Genomic DNA, 22,039 nt, shown 5'->3' with positions numbered 1-22,039 from the left:
GTAGGTTATTATACACAGTAGTCTCAATTATACATATTTATAGTCATGATAAACACAATACAGATGATAAAGGCTGAGGAACATGTACATTTGAACAATTCTAAACTGTTTTATGCAATGAACCCAGTAGTTAATGAGACAGTCTTTACATAGGAAGGTCTACAAAGAACTCAAGTAGATGTATAAACAGAACAGAGACCAATTTATAAGACAAATAGTGATGAAATGTTCATATTGACTATAAATACTGATCTGTGTTAACATTCATTACAATGTTGTCTTTATTTTGTTCAAGAGAGTTGTTGTTATCAGTGTCAGGGGTCCCTAATCCCCTGTCACACCAGCATGGTAAATTTGACAGGTTATTAGGAGAATTATACACGCTAACATAAATGCTCTAAATTTCTACATTTCAACTCTTGAGTGCTGGGGTTATATGATTTAGTGTGACCCCCCCTCCCCAATCTGCGTATGCAACTGGGGTAGTCCTAAAATGGTAGTAGGTTAGTAACTTGAGGTCATGTTTTTATCCAACGCCTTTACCAAAGTACCCACCAAGCCTCAAAATTTCGCTTTTAAGCATTGGAGGGGTTCCAAAGACCGTGATACAAGTGTGGACCTTGGAATGAGCTAAGTGGATATGTATATAAACCTGCGTGCATATAAAGAAGCATTACGTGCCCGCAGGTTTTGGGTATCTAGAATTTGATTGGTTGCTGTGCTCTTTAAATGGTATAATCTCCCCCTTGCTGTGTTACGCAGATAGTTCTTAGCACTTGCCCCAGGCAGCTCTGGACCACTAAACACTTTAAATTCACATGATACAAATCTAATCACGTACCTTTATTTGCTGATGCAATAAATACTTGGGATGGGAAGGAATAAAATATTTATATTCCAGACATACTGGTAGGGTCAGGGCTGTAGCTATGGTAGTGCGGCCGGTGCCATGGCACAGGGCACCACAGGTCAGGGGGTGCTGTTTGGGCCTGTCAAATTTCTGTTTATTATCATTCTTGCTTGTAGTTTCCTCTTATTTCATCTTATTTGATCCCCAGCATTTCCTGGCCTCTCCTATCTCTTCCCTGGCCCTTTTTTGGGTGCATTATGTCCCTTTGAAAAATGAGGGGGGTGCCAATGCTCTTTCTGGCACAGGGCACCAAAAAGTCTAGTTACGGCTCTGGGTAGGGTAAACAGCTTATGATTAAATTGGTTCTGGTGAGTGTGTGTGTTTGGTTGTCTGTGTGGAGCAGTTGGGAGAACTGATCGTACACTCGGGCAAAGACTGATTGGCCTGAATAAAAATTGTACAATGCTGCAATGTACGTAAGTCACTGCTGTATAATACATATATATGTTTAAACAATAGGTTCAGCAAAACTGAGGAGAAAGTGCAGATTGATGATGGGAAGAATGAAGCGGAAGAGCCGCCAACATGGAACAAGTAAGTTCTATATGACACACAGCACAATAATGGTGTTGGCGCAAAGTAGGACTTTGTGGGTGAACGTTACTCTTCTATTTGCTATATATATATATATATATATATATATATATATATATATATATATATATATAGGGGATGTGTTTGTGATGGAGTGGTGGTTTACAACACGCTGGAGGCCATTATGCAGATATCAATGAATGTAAGGTCTCAGGTCTCTCTCTGACACATGTCAGGCTGTAAACTCCTCAATATCTAAGGGTATGAGAAGAGACTTGTTTGTTTGCTAAGTCCATGTAGGAAACAGGGGACCTGATTCAGTAACAATCGCTATTGCGATTGCAGCTCCGTAATCGTACGCAGGTCTGCTGCGAAATATGCTAATGACTGCAATCGCAATGGCGTCACACTGCCAGCATAGAGACACCCACTACCGCTATCTCACATCCGTAATACCTTGAAGTCCTGTGTATACATCGGTATCATCTCGTACCATCGAACCCTCGCGCAGAATTACAGCAGCCCTGACCTTACTTAGAAATTGCCAACCTCGTTGCATGCAGTAAGTACTCAAGCTGCGTATGCCATCGCAATGGCTAATTTATGCACGCCCATGCAACAGCGTTCAAATGGACAGGCACGCCTGCGTTTCTCCGACCACTCCCCCGTCACCTCCCCCAAACGCTGACAACCTGTCACTCACTCTGCGATGGATCTCCATGATCTCAGTGGTGCCTTAGCGCACGCGCATTGTGATGCATTCGCATGAGCAGTACGCAATAATCGTCCAACTGCCTATGTTTTAGCATTTGCGATCATTAGTGAATCAGGCTCTGTGATTGGAGTAGAATAGTGGCTGCCATACTGTCCTGCCAGGAGAGACTAGTAATTTGGGACAAAAGCTGGGCTGCAAACGACAAAGGTCTCTGCCCAGGTAACACAACTGAAGTACTTGTTTGGGAAAGTGTGAGGAAGGGAAGGTAGGAGGCTGGGAGAAGGGAAGTCCTGTCATGTCATGGAATTATACAACAACCATACTGCATTTTATCATTAGAGATTTCTAGAGGTCTTGCTTCCATACTATTCTCTAACAGTTTCTAAACTGTTTAAGGGGTTCTCTAGTTAAATAAAAATAATTTTTTTCCATCTGGCCACTTATTATTCTCTTTTTGCCCACTATTGTGGTCTTTTATGTCTAATTTTTACATACTGTACTTATCTGGCAAGTTTATTAGGCAATCTCCATCTCTCTGTACAATTACAGTCCTGCATGGTAACAGATATCATAGGTCTGTAGGCCGTGCGCCTCTCCTGCCTTATAATCACTGTAATATGCTTTATGTTTTTGCACGTTAAAGTGATGATGAATTATGAATACAAATCAGTTACCTTGGAGAAGACAGTCAATGTATGGGGTCTTTACACTGCCCGGTCAGCACCAACTGCGATGTGTGGTTGCATGCAGGAAGGAAAAGCGGCACACAGGGACTGAAAAGATGAAACACAGAAATATTATTGGTCATTATACTTCTAAATTGGGATAGTTTGTTGAGGTCAAAAAGTTAAAAGGATTCTTCTTCCACTTCGTATGTGGATCTCCCACAAGCTATATGGCAAAATTGCATTTTTTTCAAGAATATATTTTGCCCTCTCCCCATAATGTACAGAATTGTGAAGTGCCCTGGCCAGTGTCCTATGGACAGTTTCCATCATCTCTGCCATGGGAGACTGTAACCAAGTTTTCCTCCTGGTGGCCTCCCTAACAAGTTCCATTCTCGTGTAGATGCTGAATTTGGAGGGCAGCCTGTTCTGGACAAATTCACAGTTGTGTCACTTTGTAAGATGTCATTAGTGCTCTGGGCAATATTAAAAGTCTTTGAAACTTACTAATGGCTTTCCCTGCTTTTCAATAACTGAAATTTGCTTTGATTTATTCTTTAGTCATTCATGATGAAGCTCTGTAGGACTTCTCACAGACAGGGCTATTTATTTTGATCTATAGACACACTGTAATTGTACACTGGTTGACTCCAGTCTACGTATTATACTGTATGACCTCTGAATAGCTTCTCCAGGGTTTATTTTGTTATATTGCATACTTATACAACCAATTATTATCTCTTTTTTTATATGCAATTAATTATAATTAAGTAAAGTTTGGAAATGAGTAGATACATTTAATAGCCACTGTATCCTGTATGGATTTTTACTGGCTTTTCTCTTGATTTTCCAGCAAGCTGAAGAAAGTGATCTCTCCCTTTGTGATGTCATTTGGATTCAGGTAGGAAATACAGACGTTCTGTGTGTTGTAAAGATGCAGAACTCTTTGAAGTAGATTCCAGATGGATTAACCAAGTGACAGTAAGGATTTAAGTTACAAAAAGATGAGTTTGTAGATTTGGGATCCCATATGTGTCTATCTTTCTCAATATCTTAACACTGTTACATGCAATACCCGGCCAATATAAGAGTTGATCCAATTAGCCGTGAGTTCCATACTGTGATTCCCACGTTAATTTTCCATGCATATCAGGACCAGATTAAGTTTTGTGAGGCCCCAGGCAGAGCCATAACAGGACAGCACTGCACCCTGTTATGTGTCGAACCAGGGGATCGGTATGATATCTCGCTGGACGTCAGCCGAGCAGCTGTAATACCGACGCCGGAAGCTCAACAGGACTAGATCCCGACACGATAAGTATCTAATCTATCCCTCCCTCCCTCCCCTAACCCTTCTTTGGGGGTGCTTACCCCTAACCCCCCCTCAAGTGCCTAACCCTAACCTCCCCCCAGGGGTGCCTAAACCTAACCCCCCTTCCCTCACCCTAAACCTAACCCTCCCAGGGGGATGCCTAAACCTAACCTCCCCTTCCCCTAGCCTAACCCTCCCAGGGGGTGCCTAACTCTGTCCCGCCCAGGAGCCCTTAACCTAACCCTCCCCCACCCCCCCGCGGCTGTCCGCAGCGCCGCCCAGCTTACCTTCGTTCGGTATGCCGGGCGTTGGTCTCGCAGCATTTGGATTTCGACGCCTCATTAGTACCTTGCCGGGATATGGCAGTCGGGAAGCTGGCGGTCAGCATTTCGACCGTCGGCTTCCTGACTGCATACCCGTACCAGGTGCCCCAATAGCCAAATGCAGAGACCGTGAGGCAGCGACACACTGTAGTATACCCAGGACCTGATTCAGACCCGTTCGCCAGATGCGTATGCAAATTCTTCCTGGGAGGCGAACACACGGCAAGGCATTAGCACGGCCACTATGTCTTAGCATGCGATCGCATTGTGTATGCAGACACCCACCAGCCTGTCTTAAGACGCCCACTTGAGCACGTCATCTCCAGGAAGTGTATGCAGCCATCGGTAACATCGAGTACCATCGGTTGCATACGCAGCGCTTGTGGTTGACCATACCCTACCGCAAACACTACGAACTGTTCAGTGTAAAATACAGCCAAGTGACGTGTACTATGCCGCTGCCTCTTAATTATGCACGCCTCTGAAACGGCGTTGAGACACTCAGGCGCGCCTGCGTTCATACCTTCACTCCCCCGTTTCTAGTGGCCAGCCCGTCACCACCCACAAACAGCATCTCCTGTCACTCACTCTGCCGGGCAGTCTATGCACAGTGAGCGAACGCTTCCTGATCGCTCGCACTGGTTCCCGCACGCGCACTGCGATGCATGCGCAAACAATCGGCTGGCTGTGTGCGAACACATCCTAGCGAGGGGGTCTGAATCAGGTACCCAGTTCACATTATGCCAAAAAGAGATCCCAGTTTATGTTATGCTACAGCTCTGTGTGGGGGGCCCCTGTGTATGGGAGCTCCTGGGCGATCGCCCCAGCCGTCCTGTTGTTAATCCAGCACTGATGCAAATCACAGGATATTTTTACACAAAAAACTGGAATGGCTTGGGTAATTCAAATAGAAATGGCAAGTTGTGGGCATTGCGTCGATGTGTGTTAACTCCACGCAAACTTTGTGAAGTGCATGCAAGAGTGGGGAAGTCATCCAGAACCATAAAAAAGTGGCACATAAGATAACAGGTGTCCATTAGTACAGTGTAGGAGGATGTTAGTGGCCATAAGCAAAGTATTGGAGGCTGTTAAAAGGTGTCAAAGGATCAATTAGTACAACTTTTATAAAAAAACAAAACAAAATTATAACCAGCAATTTTATTTCAGCTAATAAAAATGCTTAGAGTATTTTGGGGTAAATTAATGTGTCTCTATTATCTTTAAAGCTGGGTACACACCTGCTGACCTATCTAACGATTGGTAAATGCATACACACTTAGCAATCGTCTGCCCAATGTGTATGTCCAGCAGAGCTGACTTGTGATGTCATATTCAATGGCTGCTGCAGGTGACATATCGTGCGGTCAGCGGATCGGACGTACAGACAGCCAGATGAAACGATATATTTGCTAGATATATCGTCATTGGCTGTGCTGTAGGGTCGGTCAGATATGTCTGTGAACGACATAGTACACAGACATATCGGATGTGTGAATCCGCCGATGCACCATCGATATATGGTTCATAGCACGGACGAATGTTATATCGTTCAGGTCTGTATCCAGCTTTAGTGTTTTTACACAAGTCTGTAAAATAATAGAAAAAAAACTTGCAACTCCCATATGCAAGTTCAAAAACCCATCTCCCATCAATACAACACCCCATCATACATGTCCTACATCATTACACAAAAAAGTGGCGTCCCTCCCCATGGTGTCACCCAGTGCGGGGAGGGATTCTGTGTGCACGGCGAAGTCGCGCGCCGCTGAAAATGGGTTTGGCATATTGGGCAGGGGCGTGGTCATGTGGGAAGGTGGCATGGCCTTGTGGCCGAACCCTCGTGGTCCCGTCACCATGGTTATTACTGGGGGAAGGGGGGGTGCCGGAGCTTCGGACTACCCTGTGTGCAGTGCCGACCGGCTCCCTCACAGTGCCAGGAGCCGAGTGCTGTACTTAATTATACAGTGCAGCACCCGGCTCCTGTCACTGAGGGGGAGTCTGCACCTTCCTGTCACCCCTCTAACACCTCTAAATACATTATTATTCATCAGGAGGGGTGTACCAGTATATTCTTACATTTTTACATTAAAATAAGGACATTTTCATAGTTATCACATAGCCTGGAAGTACAAACTATAAGCTGTCAGTTCATTTAGCATGGATTTGTAGTTGAATAGCAAAAACACATGGCTGCGGGTTTTACCCGTGGTAAAAAGTTGCACAACCTAGTTTGCAGCTACTTGACTCTGGGCCTGATTCATTACCGTTCGCAACTGCGATTACGCATGCAGTGTGCCGATTGTTGCGTTCTGCGCATGCGTATGCATCGCAGTGGGCGTGCGCGAAGTGGCCACTGCATTCAGGATTGCGATCGCAGTGACTACGCAGAGCTATCACAGAGTGATTGACAGGAAGTGCCATTTGTGGGTGGTGACGGGGGGGTATGGACGGCAAAACGGAGGCGTGCCAGTGCTTTTGAATGCCGTTACATGGGTGTGCATAAATTATCCATTGCGATGCCTTACGCAGCCTGAAGACTCATAGTGTGCGATGAAGTTATCAATTCCTGAGTAAGGTCAGAGCTTGTGCAAGTGTGCGTGAGGCTGCGATGGTACACGATTGTACCGATGGTTTCTCAGTCTTGCTAAACATTATGGATGTGTGTAAGGTAAAGTGGCGTCCTTATGTTCTGCTGCGACGGCATAGCGATCGTAATGGATTAGCATATTAGCGCAGTGAGATTGCATGCGTAATAACCAGGGGTGTATTTATAATGGGTGCGGGGCACACGGGCCCCTGGGTCCAGGGGGGGCCCGCACCGCACACCCTGCACCCATAAACTTACCTCTCCTGAGTCCCACGTTGGCTCCGGTGTCAAGCCTGTAAGAACGACTGGAAAATGGCCGCCTCAGCCATTTTCCCGTTGTTTGCGCATGCGCAGTACAGGGAAAATGGCCACCACGGCCATTTTCCCGGTGACTTGTGTATGCGCTTTAGACTCTGGGTACACTCTAGTGCCCAGAGTCTATAAGTGCGGTGCTGGGCGCGCTCCGCTCAGTGCGCAGCCGGCCACCTGACGGAGAGGAGGGGGGCCGTGTCGGAGCGCCTGGTTATAGCTATTGCAAACGCAGTTGCGATCTGTAGTGAATCAGGCCCTAAGATTTTCCAGTATGCTGAGAATGAGCTGTAGAGCGGCTCCCTTTCCCCTAGTCAGAAGTCACACTTCTCTCTGACATTTATTATAGGTATATACACTGTCTACTTTGACGCTGTCATTGTTTCTAATAAATGATCAGAGTGGTGGAAACCCCAACAGCTGCAGTCAATACAACAACATGTTACAGATAAGGAATGTGCATATGTCAGGAAGCCCTGGGATATTTTGAGTTAGCAATATGTCAAAACAGAGAAAAAAATATTGCATGTGACATTTCAATCAGCTTTTGTCTGCTTTTTAGCAAATAACAATAACTTTAATCTGATTTATAACTAGTACCCCATTCACACCAAGTTTCTCATATGGGATATTGCAAGGGGCAACCCTGGCCCTGGCTTGGTGTGAAAAAATCAACGCAGGTTCTGTGTCCCAGGACTTCAAATCAAGGCCTGACCCTGATAAACTGCAGTCTGAAAGGGGGGACCCAGGTTATTCTAACCGGGTTAAGTTTAAAATCTGCTTATTGGGTGTGGATGCAGAGGCCCACCTCAAGGGAGTGACATGCAGGGTAGACACAGGTGCAGTGTGAACGGGGACGACCCGGGAATAACCTGGGTCTAAGGTGCACTGTGAAAGTGGTGTGAGCAGCTGTGACACGGGTTGAAACCGTGTTCTTTAACCTTGGTCGGACCCAGGATTTTGCTGTGAAAGGGGTATAATAAATGTGCATGGATCTTGCAGATATCTGCAAACTGCACATACTCCATAGTAAGCAAATGGACTGTGCATGGTGAGGCATGTACATACGGACAGAGACAGAAAGAGCGGACGGATTGATCAGTCTATTGAAGGACCACTCTAAGCATAAAATTAACATTTCTGGGTGGTTACCATGCGACACCTGTTTAAGACAGATATTTTTCACCCAGCATGGGTTGGGTACAAGTTAAGATACTAATGATCGCAGCTAGACTTGAAAACAGTGGTCAGGATGGCCTTCCACATGTAGGTGCTTGGATAACTAGCATTAGCATAAACTAGTAAGCAGTATGCCGTGGCCGGACAGAAAAGCGTCCGCAGATGCGTCCGTCTGAGAGAATCAGGCCCATTGTGTGCATTTTCAGGTCAGTGATGTCCCCATTTTAGCTTTCCACATGCATAAGGATGTGTGTTTCTTTTGAATCTAGGAGGAGTCCTGCAAATATTCCCCAACACCTGCCTGCATTCAGCATGTGATCTTATGCAATGATAATCTGTGTGCAGGTGGATTACATAAACAAAAAGTTACAATATGTTGAGTTAACATTAACCAGTGCTTAATAAAGTATTTGTAGCTTTGCCAGACAAATGCTAAGCCATGTATTCACGGGAAGCAGTCAGGAAGCAGATGGACGGAATCCCGACCATCAGCTTCCTGACTGTCTGATCACGGCAAGGGGTTAAATGACAGGCGTCGATATCCCGACCCTGTCATTTTACCTATGCCAAGCGGACAGCCTCGGGGGGTAGGGGGGGGAGGAGGGTTAGGTTTAAGGTTCCCAGGGGGGCTTTAGGGTCAGGCACCCCCCTGGGAGGTTAGATTTAGTCTAGGGGAAGAGAGGGTTAGGGATAGGCACCCCCGGGGGGAGGTTAGGGTTAGGCAGCCCCCTGGGGCACTTAGGTCTAGGCGGCGGGGAAGGGGGGGGTTAGGTTTAGGCACTTAGAGGGGGGTTAGGGTTAGGCATTTGGGGGGGAGGTTAGGGTTAGGCACCCCTAAGGGAGGGTTAGGGTTAGGGGGAAGAATTAGGTAAGTAAATACTTACCTTTGACGATCGGGATTTCTTCCTCTGCCGGATTGCCTATGTCGGGATTAGAACCGGTAAATCGTATGTATTCCGTATTCACAGTTTCACAGCCGAAGGGGTATATTTACTAAAATGCAGGTTTTCAAAAGTGGAGTACCTTCTAGAAAATTATAGCTAGATTCTGATTGGTTGCTATGAGCAATATCTCCACTTTTAAACCCGCACTTCAGTAAATATACCCCTAAGTATTAATCTGCTCCATAGTATACCTACTGTATATTGGAACGCTACTGTTCCATCAGGCAGCTTAAACTCTATTCCGGCCTGTCCATATTTAGACCCCAGGTAAAAGTAGGTTATGATTGGTTATCTTGATTAAATAAATGTAGGCATTGAAAAACATGGTTACACGTTTATATAGTTAAACAATTGTGTCAGGACAGAGAGTTCAAGGCGGACAAATACAGAGAATGAGCATGTACTGATTACCTGTGCTGTTCCAGCCGCACCAAACAACATTCTGTCAGTGTAGGAAACATATTCAGTTTACAAAACAGACTAGTGTAGATTTAGGTGGAGCTGTGATTTCAATAACATTTGAAAACAAAATTTAAAGGTCAGCAAAGTTACTATTGTTGATTATAAATGATGTCTCAGTGATTACATTTCTTAAAATGGTGATTTACGTAAAGACGTAATTGGCAAGATGGGATAGCTGTCGTTGGGTGACACTTGTCAGGACAGATCTTGTCACTTGTAAGACAAACTACTGTACCCTCTCGCGGGCATGTCCATTACATACCAATTCTTCCTGGTGAGATATTTTCTGGTTATCCATCTTTCTTCCATTCATAGGGTCTTACAAGACTTACAAAGTTTTGCACTAATAAAACATTAGCTATTTGAACCTATTACTTTCTAACATTGTAGTGTTCAGAGTTTGATGTTAAAATATATTTTTATTAAATAAAAATATTTAAATAGTACTGTAAAATAGTTAAAACACTCTCTTTATGATGTAATGATACGTCTTGCTTCAATAAAAACAGGTAGAAAAAAAAACAAAAACACTCTTTTAAAAGCAAGTGGCGATCCTCAAATGTGGCCTGGAAAGCAAACCTTGACCGGCAAGTCGCAAATTTGAAACCAAAGACTATTTCACAGTCTAATATTTTGTGCCTCTCTAATAAATGAATGTTAATATTTTATGTGGCTTTCCCCACCTTGTAGTGCTGAAATCCTTTGTCACCTCTGCTCTATATTAGAGTTACGTTATATGTTATATCTCAGTATTACATATGGCGATCCTGTGAACCAAACACAACATCAATTTCCTATAATCATCAGTTTCCTATAATCCTGCAAAACAAATGATGCACAAACCTGATGCAAGCAGACTAAAAGTATAGATCAGAAGTATATACAAAATGCGAATGGTTGCTACTAGTTAAAGGAATACTAATAATCGCTTGCTCACTTATGTACGAAGCAGTGTACATACCATCAGCTAAAGAATTCAGAGTAGCTGACAGGTGTAATGATTGTGCAGTATAATCAGTGTGTATTATGCCCAATTATATGTAAGTGTTTAGGAATCGTCTTCAGTCACTATTATCATGGGATTGGGCATATGCTGCTGTATTCTGAGTATTCCCTTACTTGTCCTTGTTTTCATTCCAGGGCATTTGGGGTTCTCCTCATCATTGTGGATTTTGTATTTGTAATTGTGGATTTATCTGTGGTGGACAAGAGCAAAGAGACAGCGGCTATAATTTCTGCCATTTCCTTATCTATTTCCCTTTTTTTCCTGATTGATGTTCTGCTGCGGATCTTTGCGGAGGGGTACGTGACAGAGCCCACATAACCGTAATGATATGTTCAATGTATAAGCAAAGCACTACTGCAGTGAATTGTAGCTATTAATCCTAAACAGTTTATAAGCACAAGCTAAACACATAGAATATAAAAACCAAAACAAATTTGTTTTAATATGTTGTGCACTTTTGGATTTCGTCATTTGACTTTAGTGACTAACAGCAACAGCAAAGTAATTCCAATGGGACCAAATTGTGTTTCTTCTTGTGAATGTAGAGTTTCTGATAAAGAAGTACATCGACCGAGGTTCTGTCCTTGGCCTCCTTCTCCTTTGGACTTTGCTACCACCTCTATGCAGACAATACCCAAATTTACTTCTCTTCGTCTGTCCTCCTTCTTTGTGTCATTTCAATGTTTCTAAAACTGAATTCATTGTCTTTCTCACAGTCAAGGCCCGCTATACTTTCCCATTCTCCCTGTCCATTGACAGCGTCTCACACTACTCCTCTCACAAGCCCTTTCCTACTTCCCCCGCAATATTTCCAGAATCAGGCACTTCCTCACCCTGAAAGCTACTAGAAGGGTTCAGTATGAGATGCCGGCGGTCGGGATGCTGCTGGTCAGAATACCGACGGTGGCATCCCGACACCCATAAGGAAAGAATATAAGTCTAACCCCTAACCCTTATCCTCCCTCCCCGGTGCCTAACCCTAACCTCCCCCCCTAGTGCCTAAACCTAACCTCCCCTTCCCCACACCCTGAACCTAATCATCCCCCCTAGTGCCTAACCCTCCCCCTAATGCCTAACCCTAACTCCGCACCCTAACCCTCCCCCTAACGCCCGATACTTACCTTGAGGGATGCCGGTGGGCGGGATTCTGATCCCGGGATCTCGATGCAGCCGGGATTTTGGCGCCGGTATTTCACCTGTCAGCATCCCGCACGCCAGGATGCTGAGTACATCCCCTCTCATTCATGTCCTCATAATTTCTCACCTCAATTACTGCTCCTATCTGGTCCTCCTGCCTTGCCCCTCTCCAGGCTATCATCAGCTCTGCTGCCCACCTGATTTTCCTCTCTCGTCGCTCTCCCTCTGCTGCCCCCCACTGCCAGTCACTCCACTGCTTTCCTATACCACTCCGAATTACATTCAAATTAATCTCCCTGACATCTTCAAAGTTCTCAACCATAACGGTCTTCTCTACTACTCCAGGCTCATTTCCTCACATACTTCTTCCTTTCCTCCTCCCTGATCACCACTTCACACTCTAGGATTCAGTATTTCTCCTGGGCTGTGGGCTCTGCCCTCACTCACTGTCATCCAGCCTCTTGACCTTCTAGCATTCCATTAAAACTCACTTTTTCATTCTATCTTTATATCCATCCTCCTAACTCTATAGACTCTGCCCTCCTCTACCCTCTTTTCTCCATCGTTTCCACTAGTATGCCCTATAGACTATAAGCAGGACCCTGTAATCCTTGCCTCCGCTACATAATGATGCTAACTGCACACTTTAATTATACATCTATGTGTGTATTGTTCAGTACTTACATTTCTTGTTGTCAGTTTTATACCCCTTGTACAGCCCTACAGAACCCTTGTAAATAAAATATAATAATACCCTTTTCACACATACATCAAAATCCCTGGTTTTTGCACGAGAAGGCGCATCGATCCAGGATTTTGGTATGTGTGAAAAGAAACAGCCCAGGACCAAGTCCTGGGTCCATGACCCTGCTCTTTACCAGGGACGGGCTTAGACCCGGGAATCCGCCCGTTTGATAGACCTGGCAATTTCCCAGATCTTAAGTCTGATAGGGGTATAACAGTAATAAAAATACATCATGGTTTAAATTCATACAATCTGAGCGAGAATGGGGATGATGAGGATACTGAGGAAAAATATTAGGTCACATGTATCCCAGTTTACTCAGGGCTGTCCAACAGTGTGGGCCTGGGCAAAGCAATGCACTGGGGCCCCTACCCACCCATTCACTGGAAAAAAATTTAAATGGTCAATACAATTAAACCCTCCTCCATCAGACCTCTCACACATGCTCATCTGATATTGTCTCATCATGCCCCTTACATGCTCATCAGGCTTACCAACAGGCTTATACCATATCATAGTATGATGTGGTATTATTGCAGCAATAAGCCCAGTCATAGTGAGAGTTTGTTGGTTATATAATTATAGCCTAGGATTGCGCTGTCATTTGATTTATGCTGCGCAGCGCAGCCCTTTCCGCTGCGGGTGGGTGCGCCTGTGGCTGGGTCGGGAGTCAGGCTGGCAGAGGACGGGTCCTCCTGTCTGGGACCTGAGTCTATGCAGCAGCGTCTGAGCGGCACACACAGCACCAGCCAGCAGCAGCTTCGAAGGCAAGACAAGGCAACGCCCAAACTGCCTGGCCTGGGCGGAGCTGCTGCTGCTCGCGCATCAACCAGTCAGCAGTCGTCTCTCATACTAAGAGAGACTCTGTCTGACTGGTCTGAAGTCGGCAGATTAAGTGAAACTGGGACTGAGATGATCTCATAGAAGTCAAAATTGTCTGTAATTTTATGATTAAAAAAGGAACTTTAATCGGCTATGGTGTGAACAGCATCCGTATTCTCGCATAACAGTGGTAGCACGCTATAATATATATACCTATACATATCCATTTACATATACAACTCCACCCTCATGTTGTGTATACAAATCTTCTATTTATATTTCAATAATGACATGATAATAATATTAGCAATAACAGGATGGAAACACAGGAATGTGTTAGAGACAGAAAGCTGATAGAACAACACTATGAATTATTGAGATGATGAGCCACAGATACAGTGACTTTTTCCATGTCCTCATGTTTCCTTATTGTACTCTGGTATATCAGGATATGCCGCCTGTGCTCCGATCTCTGACATGTCTGCTCCCTATTGTCCAGCGCAGTCTTCTCTTTCTCCATCTTTTCAGCATTGCTATGTACACACAATCTCCTAGGCCGTAAAGAAATGAATTGGAGCAATGAACTTGTTGTTTCCATTCTATTTCTTTCAGATTTTGGAAATACTTTAGTTCTAAGTTAAATATTTTCGATGCTGCTATCGTTGTCATCACGCTGATCGTAACTCTGATATACGCCTTTACCGACTTCAGCGGCGCAACCAATATTCCAAGGTAAATATTCCATTATAACCAATATTCCATAGTAAAGTGTCATTTTTCAACTAGATATAGTACAAAATCTTCCTCATTTGTTTTTTAGCTTGTGTGCCTATAATGATGGTCATTTACACAGTGAAAGCCATCTGCTGTGCTTCATTAGCTTTGATCTTGCTGTTGGTTTCAGTGTGTCCCAGACTTCCTCCAAGGCACAATAGGTTTGGGGGGCAAGAGGAAAGCGATTGGTGAAGAGCAGAAGTTTGCACTGACTAATAGGATCAGATGACTGGACTGAGGGCCCGTACCAAGGAATTATACACTTTGCAGTGCATATAAAGGCCGTCATGTAATAGCCTGTGCGATGCAGGTACTGGTGCGATTCCTGCGATTTAACCCATTGATTCTTAGCGATTTAAAAGGCAAAATCCTTCTGATTGCTGCGTAAATGACCTCTGATGTATGAAGTGTGAATAGTCACTGCCCATCTAGAATGGGATTCTGTGCTATTTGCACCGTGTACATAATGCCTGTACCCTTAGCACATGCCTTCCGAAGGGGGAGTTTTTATGATACCTTCTAAACAGGACAAGTGAAGGTGATGCTGGCATTGGTCCAAGCTGAAACACTGTTAGGAAAGATACAGCATTTTAGCTGATAATGTTACTTGGATTCCAAGCTCAAATTCAGGCAGTGCCATACAGCATACAGGCAGATATACAAGTGTTAGCTACTTACGTATATATCTCTTCCCCTAGATTGGTCAATTTTTTCCGAGCTTTGAGAATCATCATCTTGGTCAGAATATTCCGCCTGGCTTCTCAGAAGAAACAGCTTGAAAAGGTTACTCGGAGAATGGTGAGTTGTTTGCTGTTATTACTAGAATATGGTTCAGTATTACATGTGCCTATCTGTACTTGGCCATGAATCTGGTTTCCATCTAATACATGCTCTTGTAATCACTTCACTAGTCCTATAACACTGAACTAATGGCAAGTGCAAGGTACAACATGCGTTTTGACTGATTCTGATTTACTGTACGTGCCAGTGGTGCTGTCACACTGTTAAATGTGGTCGGTCCTCTTTATTAAATACATGAAGGCCAACAGGCTCGTGACTAAACACAGGATTTTCATTCTTTCACCAAAGTTTTCATATTATAAAAGTAATTTACATATTGCAAAACGTACAGGCATGCAGAGCTTTACTTTTTGCGCTAAAGCACATTTTTATCTACCTCGCACTGCCGGCAGAAAATCAGTCTGTGCCTTAATCTGCTGGACTTCGGGTCTGCAAATGTGGCTCTGTGATTGACAACGTTTTATAGACAAACATATTCCATGCAGACTTCCAAACTAACATTAGGTTACAAGATCCTTCTGTAATAACGTGTAATTATTGTTTATGTAGTCAGAGAGTGTACATGTCACTGTGGAAAGAACACATTGGGGACAATTAATACAGCCAGTAAGAGAATAAATAATACTTTCAGGTACAATTAATTCTGAGAAATTATTAACTTCTTTCCCAAGGAGTTTATGATCTAAGTAAAGTATTTATAGACTAAATTGTGTTCTTTTGTAGGTCTCTGAAAACAAAAGAAGGTATCAAAAAGATGGATTTGACCTGGATCTTACCTACATAACTGGTGAGTGTGCCATGGTTTAGTATTTATTAAAATAAAGAATATGGGGGAGATGTACTAACCCTTGGATATACACTATGCAGACAAAAGTGATTGGACACTGACAGCAAATAGGTCAACGAGATTTTATTGATGTCCGTACTCTGTAGGTCCACCACGATTACTGCAGACACCCATCTTGGCAAACTGTTCCCAAGTTCCGGGACAACAGCAGGCGGTATGTTTTGCCATTCTTCCTTAAGTACAGTGACCAACTGTGACACTGAAGGTTGAGTTTGCCTAGAACGCACCCGTCGATCAAATTCGTCCCAGGGGTTCTCAGTGGAGTTAAGATCTGGACTCTGAGCTGGCCAGTCCATCCGGGTTACGGAATTATCTGTATACCAGTCCAGTGTCGCCCAGGAGACATGACAGGTGGCATTGTCGTTGTAATAAAAACATTTGTTGTTGCGTAGAACTGCAAGTGCAGGGGCCTCCCTACAAAGTGTTCTTGTCGACACCGCCACAATAGTGGCCATTTGGAACTCGTGTGCATAGGACCATTTCACTTGCACTGGGGTGTCCAATAACGTTTATCTACATTGTGTTGATAAAATGGAGAAATATAAAGTACCAACCAATCAGCTCCTAACTGTGACTTTACAGGCCGTGTTTGAAAAATGACAGCTAGGAGTTGATCGGTTGGTACTTTGGGGGAGATGTATCAAACCTTGGAGATAGCTAAAGTACCAACCAATCAGCTCCTGTCATTTTTCAAACACCGCCTGAAACATGCATTGTTTGGTACTTTGGGGGAGATTTAATAAAGCTTGGAAAGAGATAAAATTATGAGAGGTAAAGAACCAACCAATCAGCTTCTGACTGCCATGTTACAGGCTATGTTTGAAAAATGACAGTTAGGAGCTGGTTGGTTGGTGCTTTATATCTCACAATTGTATCTCTCTCCAAGCTTTATTACATCTCCCCCTTTATCTCTCTCCAAGGCTTCGTACATCTGCTCCTTTATATTAAAAGACTTTAATTCATATTACCTTTACAAGATTTCTAATGAGTAAGAGGCTGTCAAGAAAATCAGACCCATTCATACATCTGGCCATGCCCTGGATCGTACGTTAGCCATTTTGATGATTGTTCTTAATGATGTCTCTGCAAAAATGAAAAATAATTCAACATAAGCCAACATTAACAGAAAGACAATTGTTTAGCTGCTAAACATCATTCTAACATTGATTCTGATGTATATATACACATTTGTATGTGTACAGTATATTAAAGTGTAAATAATCTAATGTACCTAAAATGCAATTTATGATGTAATATCAATATATTTACAACTAATATTGAAAAACTATTTTTATTTAAAACTGTTTACTTTGGCCAGCGGTGGACTGTTGTGTCCTGCACAATGTGCAGTCAGCTCATTACACTTTCACCTGGCGGGGACCCGGCAGTGCCGGAAGGCTTGGCTGAAGCTGGAAAGGCTGTTGCTGGCTCCCCATTGCCGGCAATGGGGACCGTATCACTATCGCCATTTATAGATGGCGTAAGCTGTACAGTAACTAACGGCGGTGAGCTAAGTTTAGCACTGTTTGCTTAATACTGAAAGGATGACATCATTCTTGTTCAATGGGGCCCCAAGTGTGTGGTTTGTGTTGCACATATGCTGTTATACATAGAATAAAAAAAAAATGACAATTTGTCCACAAGAATCACTTTTAGCGTACGGTGAAGCGGCAGCATACGCAAGACACAATTCTTTCAGTAACTTTGTGATGATGATGATGATGGTTGGTGAAATTATAACAGGGAAAACCCCAACCTGTTCAGCACAGGCTACATTCACTAGGAACACAACAGCCCCGTGCTGAAAGAAGTGGAGCCCTTTCCCAACACCCATGCCTGTTGGTGGTTGGAGTAATATAAAGTTAAAGTTATAAGTTGCGAATCCAGTCCAGGCTACGAGCACTGATCCTTGGATTATTTTGGAGAGGGCATGCTGGGGAGTGAGAAGGGCACAATTTTTTTATATAATGATCGTCATCCTGGATGTTTGCTCCATAGGCCGAGCACCCACAACTGTACACCTACTGGCAACATGAGCGCCTCTGTACTGTACTTATCCTTTGCTTACATGGACCCTACCCTTCCCTGTTCCATCTCTCCAGGCACAAATCAGGGACATACATAAATCTAGTATGGATGCAGACACGCGCATTTTAGATCAGAAAAAACAGGATGTGCGTCCAACTCTAAATGTTCTCTATTACATATGTGCCCTCACTGTCCTAGCGTTTTTGCACCATATGGCACAAGTTGCTTGGCGTGACTAAGACGCTCTACCACAGGTAGCAAATTTAACTTTTTCTTGAATTTGCAACTTATTTGCATCCTACCCGCATACAAAGTCACTTACAGTGTACCGGGCACACTAGATTAGCACTTTTGGTATAAAGTCATAGATTACGCATAATAATACATGGCGTGTCACATGGCACGGGCCGCTTGTATTAGACCTACTGTATATGTTTTGCCTTTTACCCAGAGTAGCAACTGAGTCGCACACAGAAGTACATGAATTCCAGCATCAGTAGTCACTATACACTTGCATTGTACTTTGTCACATTAGTGAAGCAGATAAGATGTCTCTGGCATGACGCTTGGCGAGGCTAAGTCGCAAAGTCCTTGGCGTGGCAAACAAAGTTATTTGGTGCAATTTGAGCAAAGGTGTATGAGGACACATCTGTATGTACATAATACACTGTGCTGCAGAGAGCCGACTTGTGCTCCATTAAAAGCGGCAGTGTATGAGTATGAGGCTTTGTCAACTCTTCACAGGTGTTCTTTATTCAACTCCAATGTGAAGGAGACCTAATGGGTCATGGGTGAAGAAAAATTAAATATTTTTGCAATGGATTTTTTTTTGTTGTTGGTAATATCACAGAAGAGCCTGTATTCTATTTCTGATTTCTCTAGAATGTTAATGTAATTGGATAACAATGTTCTAATAACCTGCAAGAACCGGTCAGATGTTTTGTACAATCAGGCTCATGTGAACATTTATGCAATGTGTTACTATGGTCTACAGCTGCAAATAGTATACTGCAGTAGTGGGTTTCACTAGGATGCCAGTCACACGGCATATGAAAGAAGAACTCTAAATGTAATATCTAGTATTGACTAGAGTTCATTATGTTACCAATAGATGCTTTTTAGTTACCTCTAAGTTGTTGTTCACCAAATCCATTGCTCTCATAAAGCCTCTAGTGGTCCCACTCCCAAATTGGTATCCTGTGTACTTATGCTGCTTGCCTGTTGTCGATGCCCCTCCCCTGTGCACCTCCTGTTCCTTGTGAATGGTACCTACCCTAGAGTAGATGTACATTGACAAACTCTTTCTACAAATCATTTGCATCAGATTAGTGTGCAGAAAACCACGGTGAAGTAATTGGACTAAATTTAAAAACAGTCGTAGTCAGCAAGACTTTTCAGTAAAACATAGTACTACCAACATTGTCATTATGCCAAAAGGTAACTGCCCTTCAGTATCAACGTAAGTAGTTTATATGCCTTTGAAAAACATGTGCACAACCCAGTACATCATATGGTGCATACACACACACACAGTCAGATTTCTTCTCAGATATGAACGATTGTAAAAATCGTTCAATCGTTCATATCTTTGACATGTAGGGCATGTATCGACCAACGATGCACGTTCTCGCATGTCAGATAACGATATCTGACATCGACTGTGTTTGCAGACAGATTTGAACGATTTCGTTCATTTTAATATTGTCAGAAATCGTTCATCATTCATTAAATCGTTGGCCATGTCGTTCATCATTGATCTAACAAGTCTGACCGTGTGTATGCACCAATAAACGTCAGGCTAATGAAACAATATAACTGTTATGAGAAGTTTTTTAGAATCAAAAACAAGTTACAGAAAAATGTCCATTAAACAGATACCTGAACCCACAAGACTTAAATGTTCAGTTACCAAATTACATTCGGCACAAATGTAGCCATCATCTGGGCCTATTGGAGTTTGCTTAGTGTGCTTCTGAGAAACAACTGAGAGCACTTGTATCACGTTAGGGAGAATATACGAGGGGCAGGCCCTAGTTTTCAAAAGTGCTGAATTTTAAAGCCACAACTATTTTATAGGTCAAATCAACCTGGTTTTTCTTATGACAAAAATTGCTGCTTTAAATCCCGCAGAAAAATCTGCAATTTTGCAAACCCTCATACTCTAAAGGTGCAACATCGTTATCGTTCAATCGCATGCAAATCGTGCATGCATCGGGCACATTTATGTTAGAAACGACCAGCGATGTGCGTGCCCGCTGGTCATTTCCGACATCTATCATCGCCCGTACATGCTGGTCAACCTGACGATCACGTTCAGCATGTACGGGGATGATGGATGTGCCTACACTGAACGTTCAGTGTAGGCACATCACAGACGGAAAATTGACAGCACGATTACAATGTCGTAATCGTGCTCTCGTTTCTCCGTCTATTAGTGATCTACACCAGCAGCAAATATAACCCCTTCAGGGCCACATGTTTTGACCTATACGACCAAACCAGTTTATATGTTTTATCTATTATTCATAACATATTATGGTTTCTAGTCAATACACAGGTCCAGCAGCTGTCCATAAGGTATGCAGTCGGGAAACCGGCGGACCTAATCCCGACAGCCGGCTTCCCGACTACTTAATCCCGGCGAGGGTTAAATGACAGGTGTCTAAATCTAGATGCCTGTCATTTTACCGATGCCGGGAGACCGGCACCCGGCATCCCGATCGAAAGGACGCCGAGCGCAGATAGCCGTGCGGGGGGAGGAGGGTAAGGTTTAGGGTTCCTGGGGGGACTTAGGGTTAGGCACCCCCCGTGAGGTTAGGTTTAGGCTAGGGGAAGGGAGTGTTAGCGTTAGGCACCTCCGGGGGGGACTGAGGGTTTGGCATTCCCCCGGGGGACTTAGGTTTAGGCGGCGGGGAAGGGGGGGTTAGGTTTAGGCACTTAGAGGGGGGATTAGGGTTAGGCACTGGGGGGGAATGTTAGGGTTAGGCACCCCTAAGGGAGGGTTAGGGGGTAGAATCAGGTTAGTCAATACTTACCTTAGGACGATCGGGATCTCCTCCTCTGCCGGGATGCCGCTGTCGGGATTCATACCGCCGGGCATGGGTCCGGCGGTAAATCATACCGATTCTGGGCCTGATTCAGAGCTGGACGCTATTTGCGCTCGCTCTTTCAGAAAAAGGGTCTGGCTATGTAAATTGAACGCTCGCTCTTTGCGGTCTGTTGACGGCTCTATGTCTGAGCGAGTGTCCGAAACATGCGCTTGCTATGTTGTAAAGACGCCCCTTGGCCGTTCGCATCATACGTCATCTCCGCTATTTATTTGATAATTAACAGTAAAGGCGTATGAACTGCTCGCTATTCTTGTGGTAGCATTTTCCTACCGCAATCATGCGAGCAGTTCAGGCTAAAAGACAACCAAGTGACGTGGTCGATGACGCTGCTTTGTTAATTATGCACACCCTTAAAACGCCCGTTTTGACCATTTGGCACGCCTGCGTTCGGATCTCCACTCCCCGTTTTCAAGCACCTTCCCCTGTTACCACCCACAAACGCCTCATCCTGTCAATCAAATTAGCAGCCCCTTGCTATTTTGCGAGCACAAGATTTCCGACCGCACTGACTGGTTGGGGCATTCGCATTATGACCCATACGCATGCGCAGATGTGCGAACATTGCTCGGAGCGAACGAGCGGCCGCTTACGAGCGGCTCTGAATCAGGCCCTCTGTCCATAATAACCTGGGTATTGCTTTAATGGGACATAATGGTATGCAGTCATCTTGTCCACATTCATAATGTCAAAACTATATTTCGAATAGTTTTGAATGTTGACGTTCAGAATGTTCATAATGTCAACATGTTCAAAATGTTGATATTATGTATGTATATCTATATTATGAACTTTATCAGTGTTAGGGTTAGGCTTCGCTTAGGGTTAGGCT

General features: G+C 43.9%; 1 protein-coding gene across 2 annotated transcripts in view; it reads left to right on the top strand.

Moving 5' to 3' along the window:
- LOC148527265 (phosphatidylinositol 3,4,5-trisphosphate 3-phosphatase TPTE2-like) overlaps positions 1–22,039 on the top strand; it is a 102,525-nt gene that overhangs the window by 43,689 nt on the left and 36,797 nt on the right. For both annotated transcript variants that reach the window (XM_088469227.1, XM_088469228.1), the window contains exons 3-8: positions 1,370–1,444; positions 3,678–3,725; positions 11,081–11,242; positions 14,263–14,382; positions 15,123–15,222; positions 15,949–16,012. In XM_088469227.1, coding sequence (XP_088325353.1) covers positions 1,370–1,444; positions 3,678–3,725; positions 11,081–11,242; positions 14,263–14,382; positions 15,123–15,222; positions 15,949–16,012 — 569 coding nt within the window. The remainder of the gene's footprint in view (positions 1–1,369; positions 1,445–3,677; positions 3,726–11,080; positions 11,243–14,262; positions 14,383–15,122; positions 15,223–15,948; positions 16,013–22,039) is intronic.

Source organism: Taudactylus pleione, unplaced genomic scaffold, assembly GCF_031769625.1.
Source record: "Taudactylus pleione unplaced genomic scaffold, aTauple2 ptg000089l, whole genome shotgun sequence".
NCBI classification, from domain to species: Eukaryota; Metazoa; Chordata; class Amphibia; order Anura; family Myobatrachidae; genus Taudactylus; species Taudactylus pleione.
Note: the sequence above shows the minus strand (reverse complement) of the source record. Positions and strands in the feature narration are given on the sequence as shown.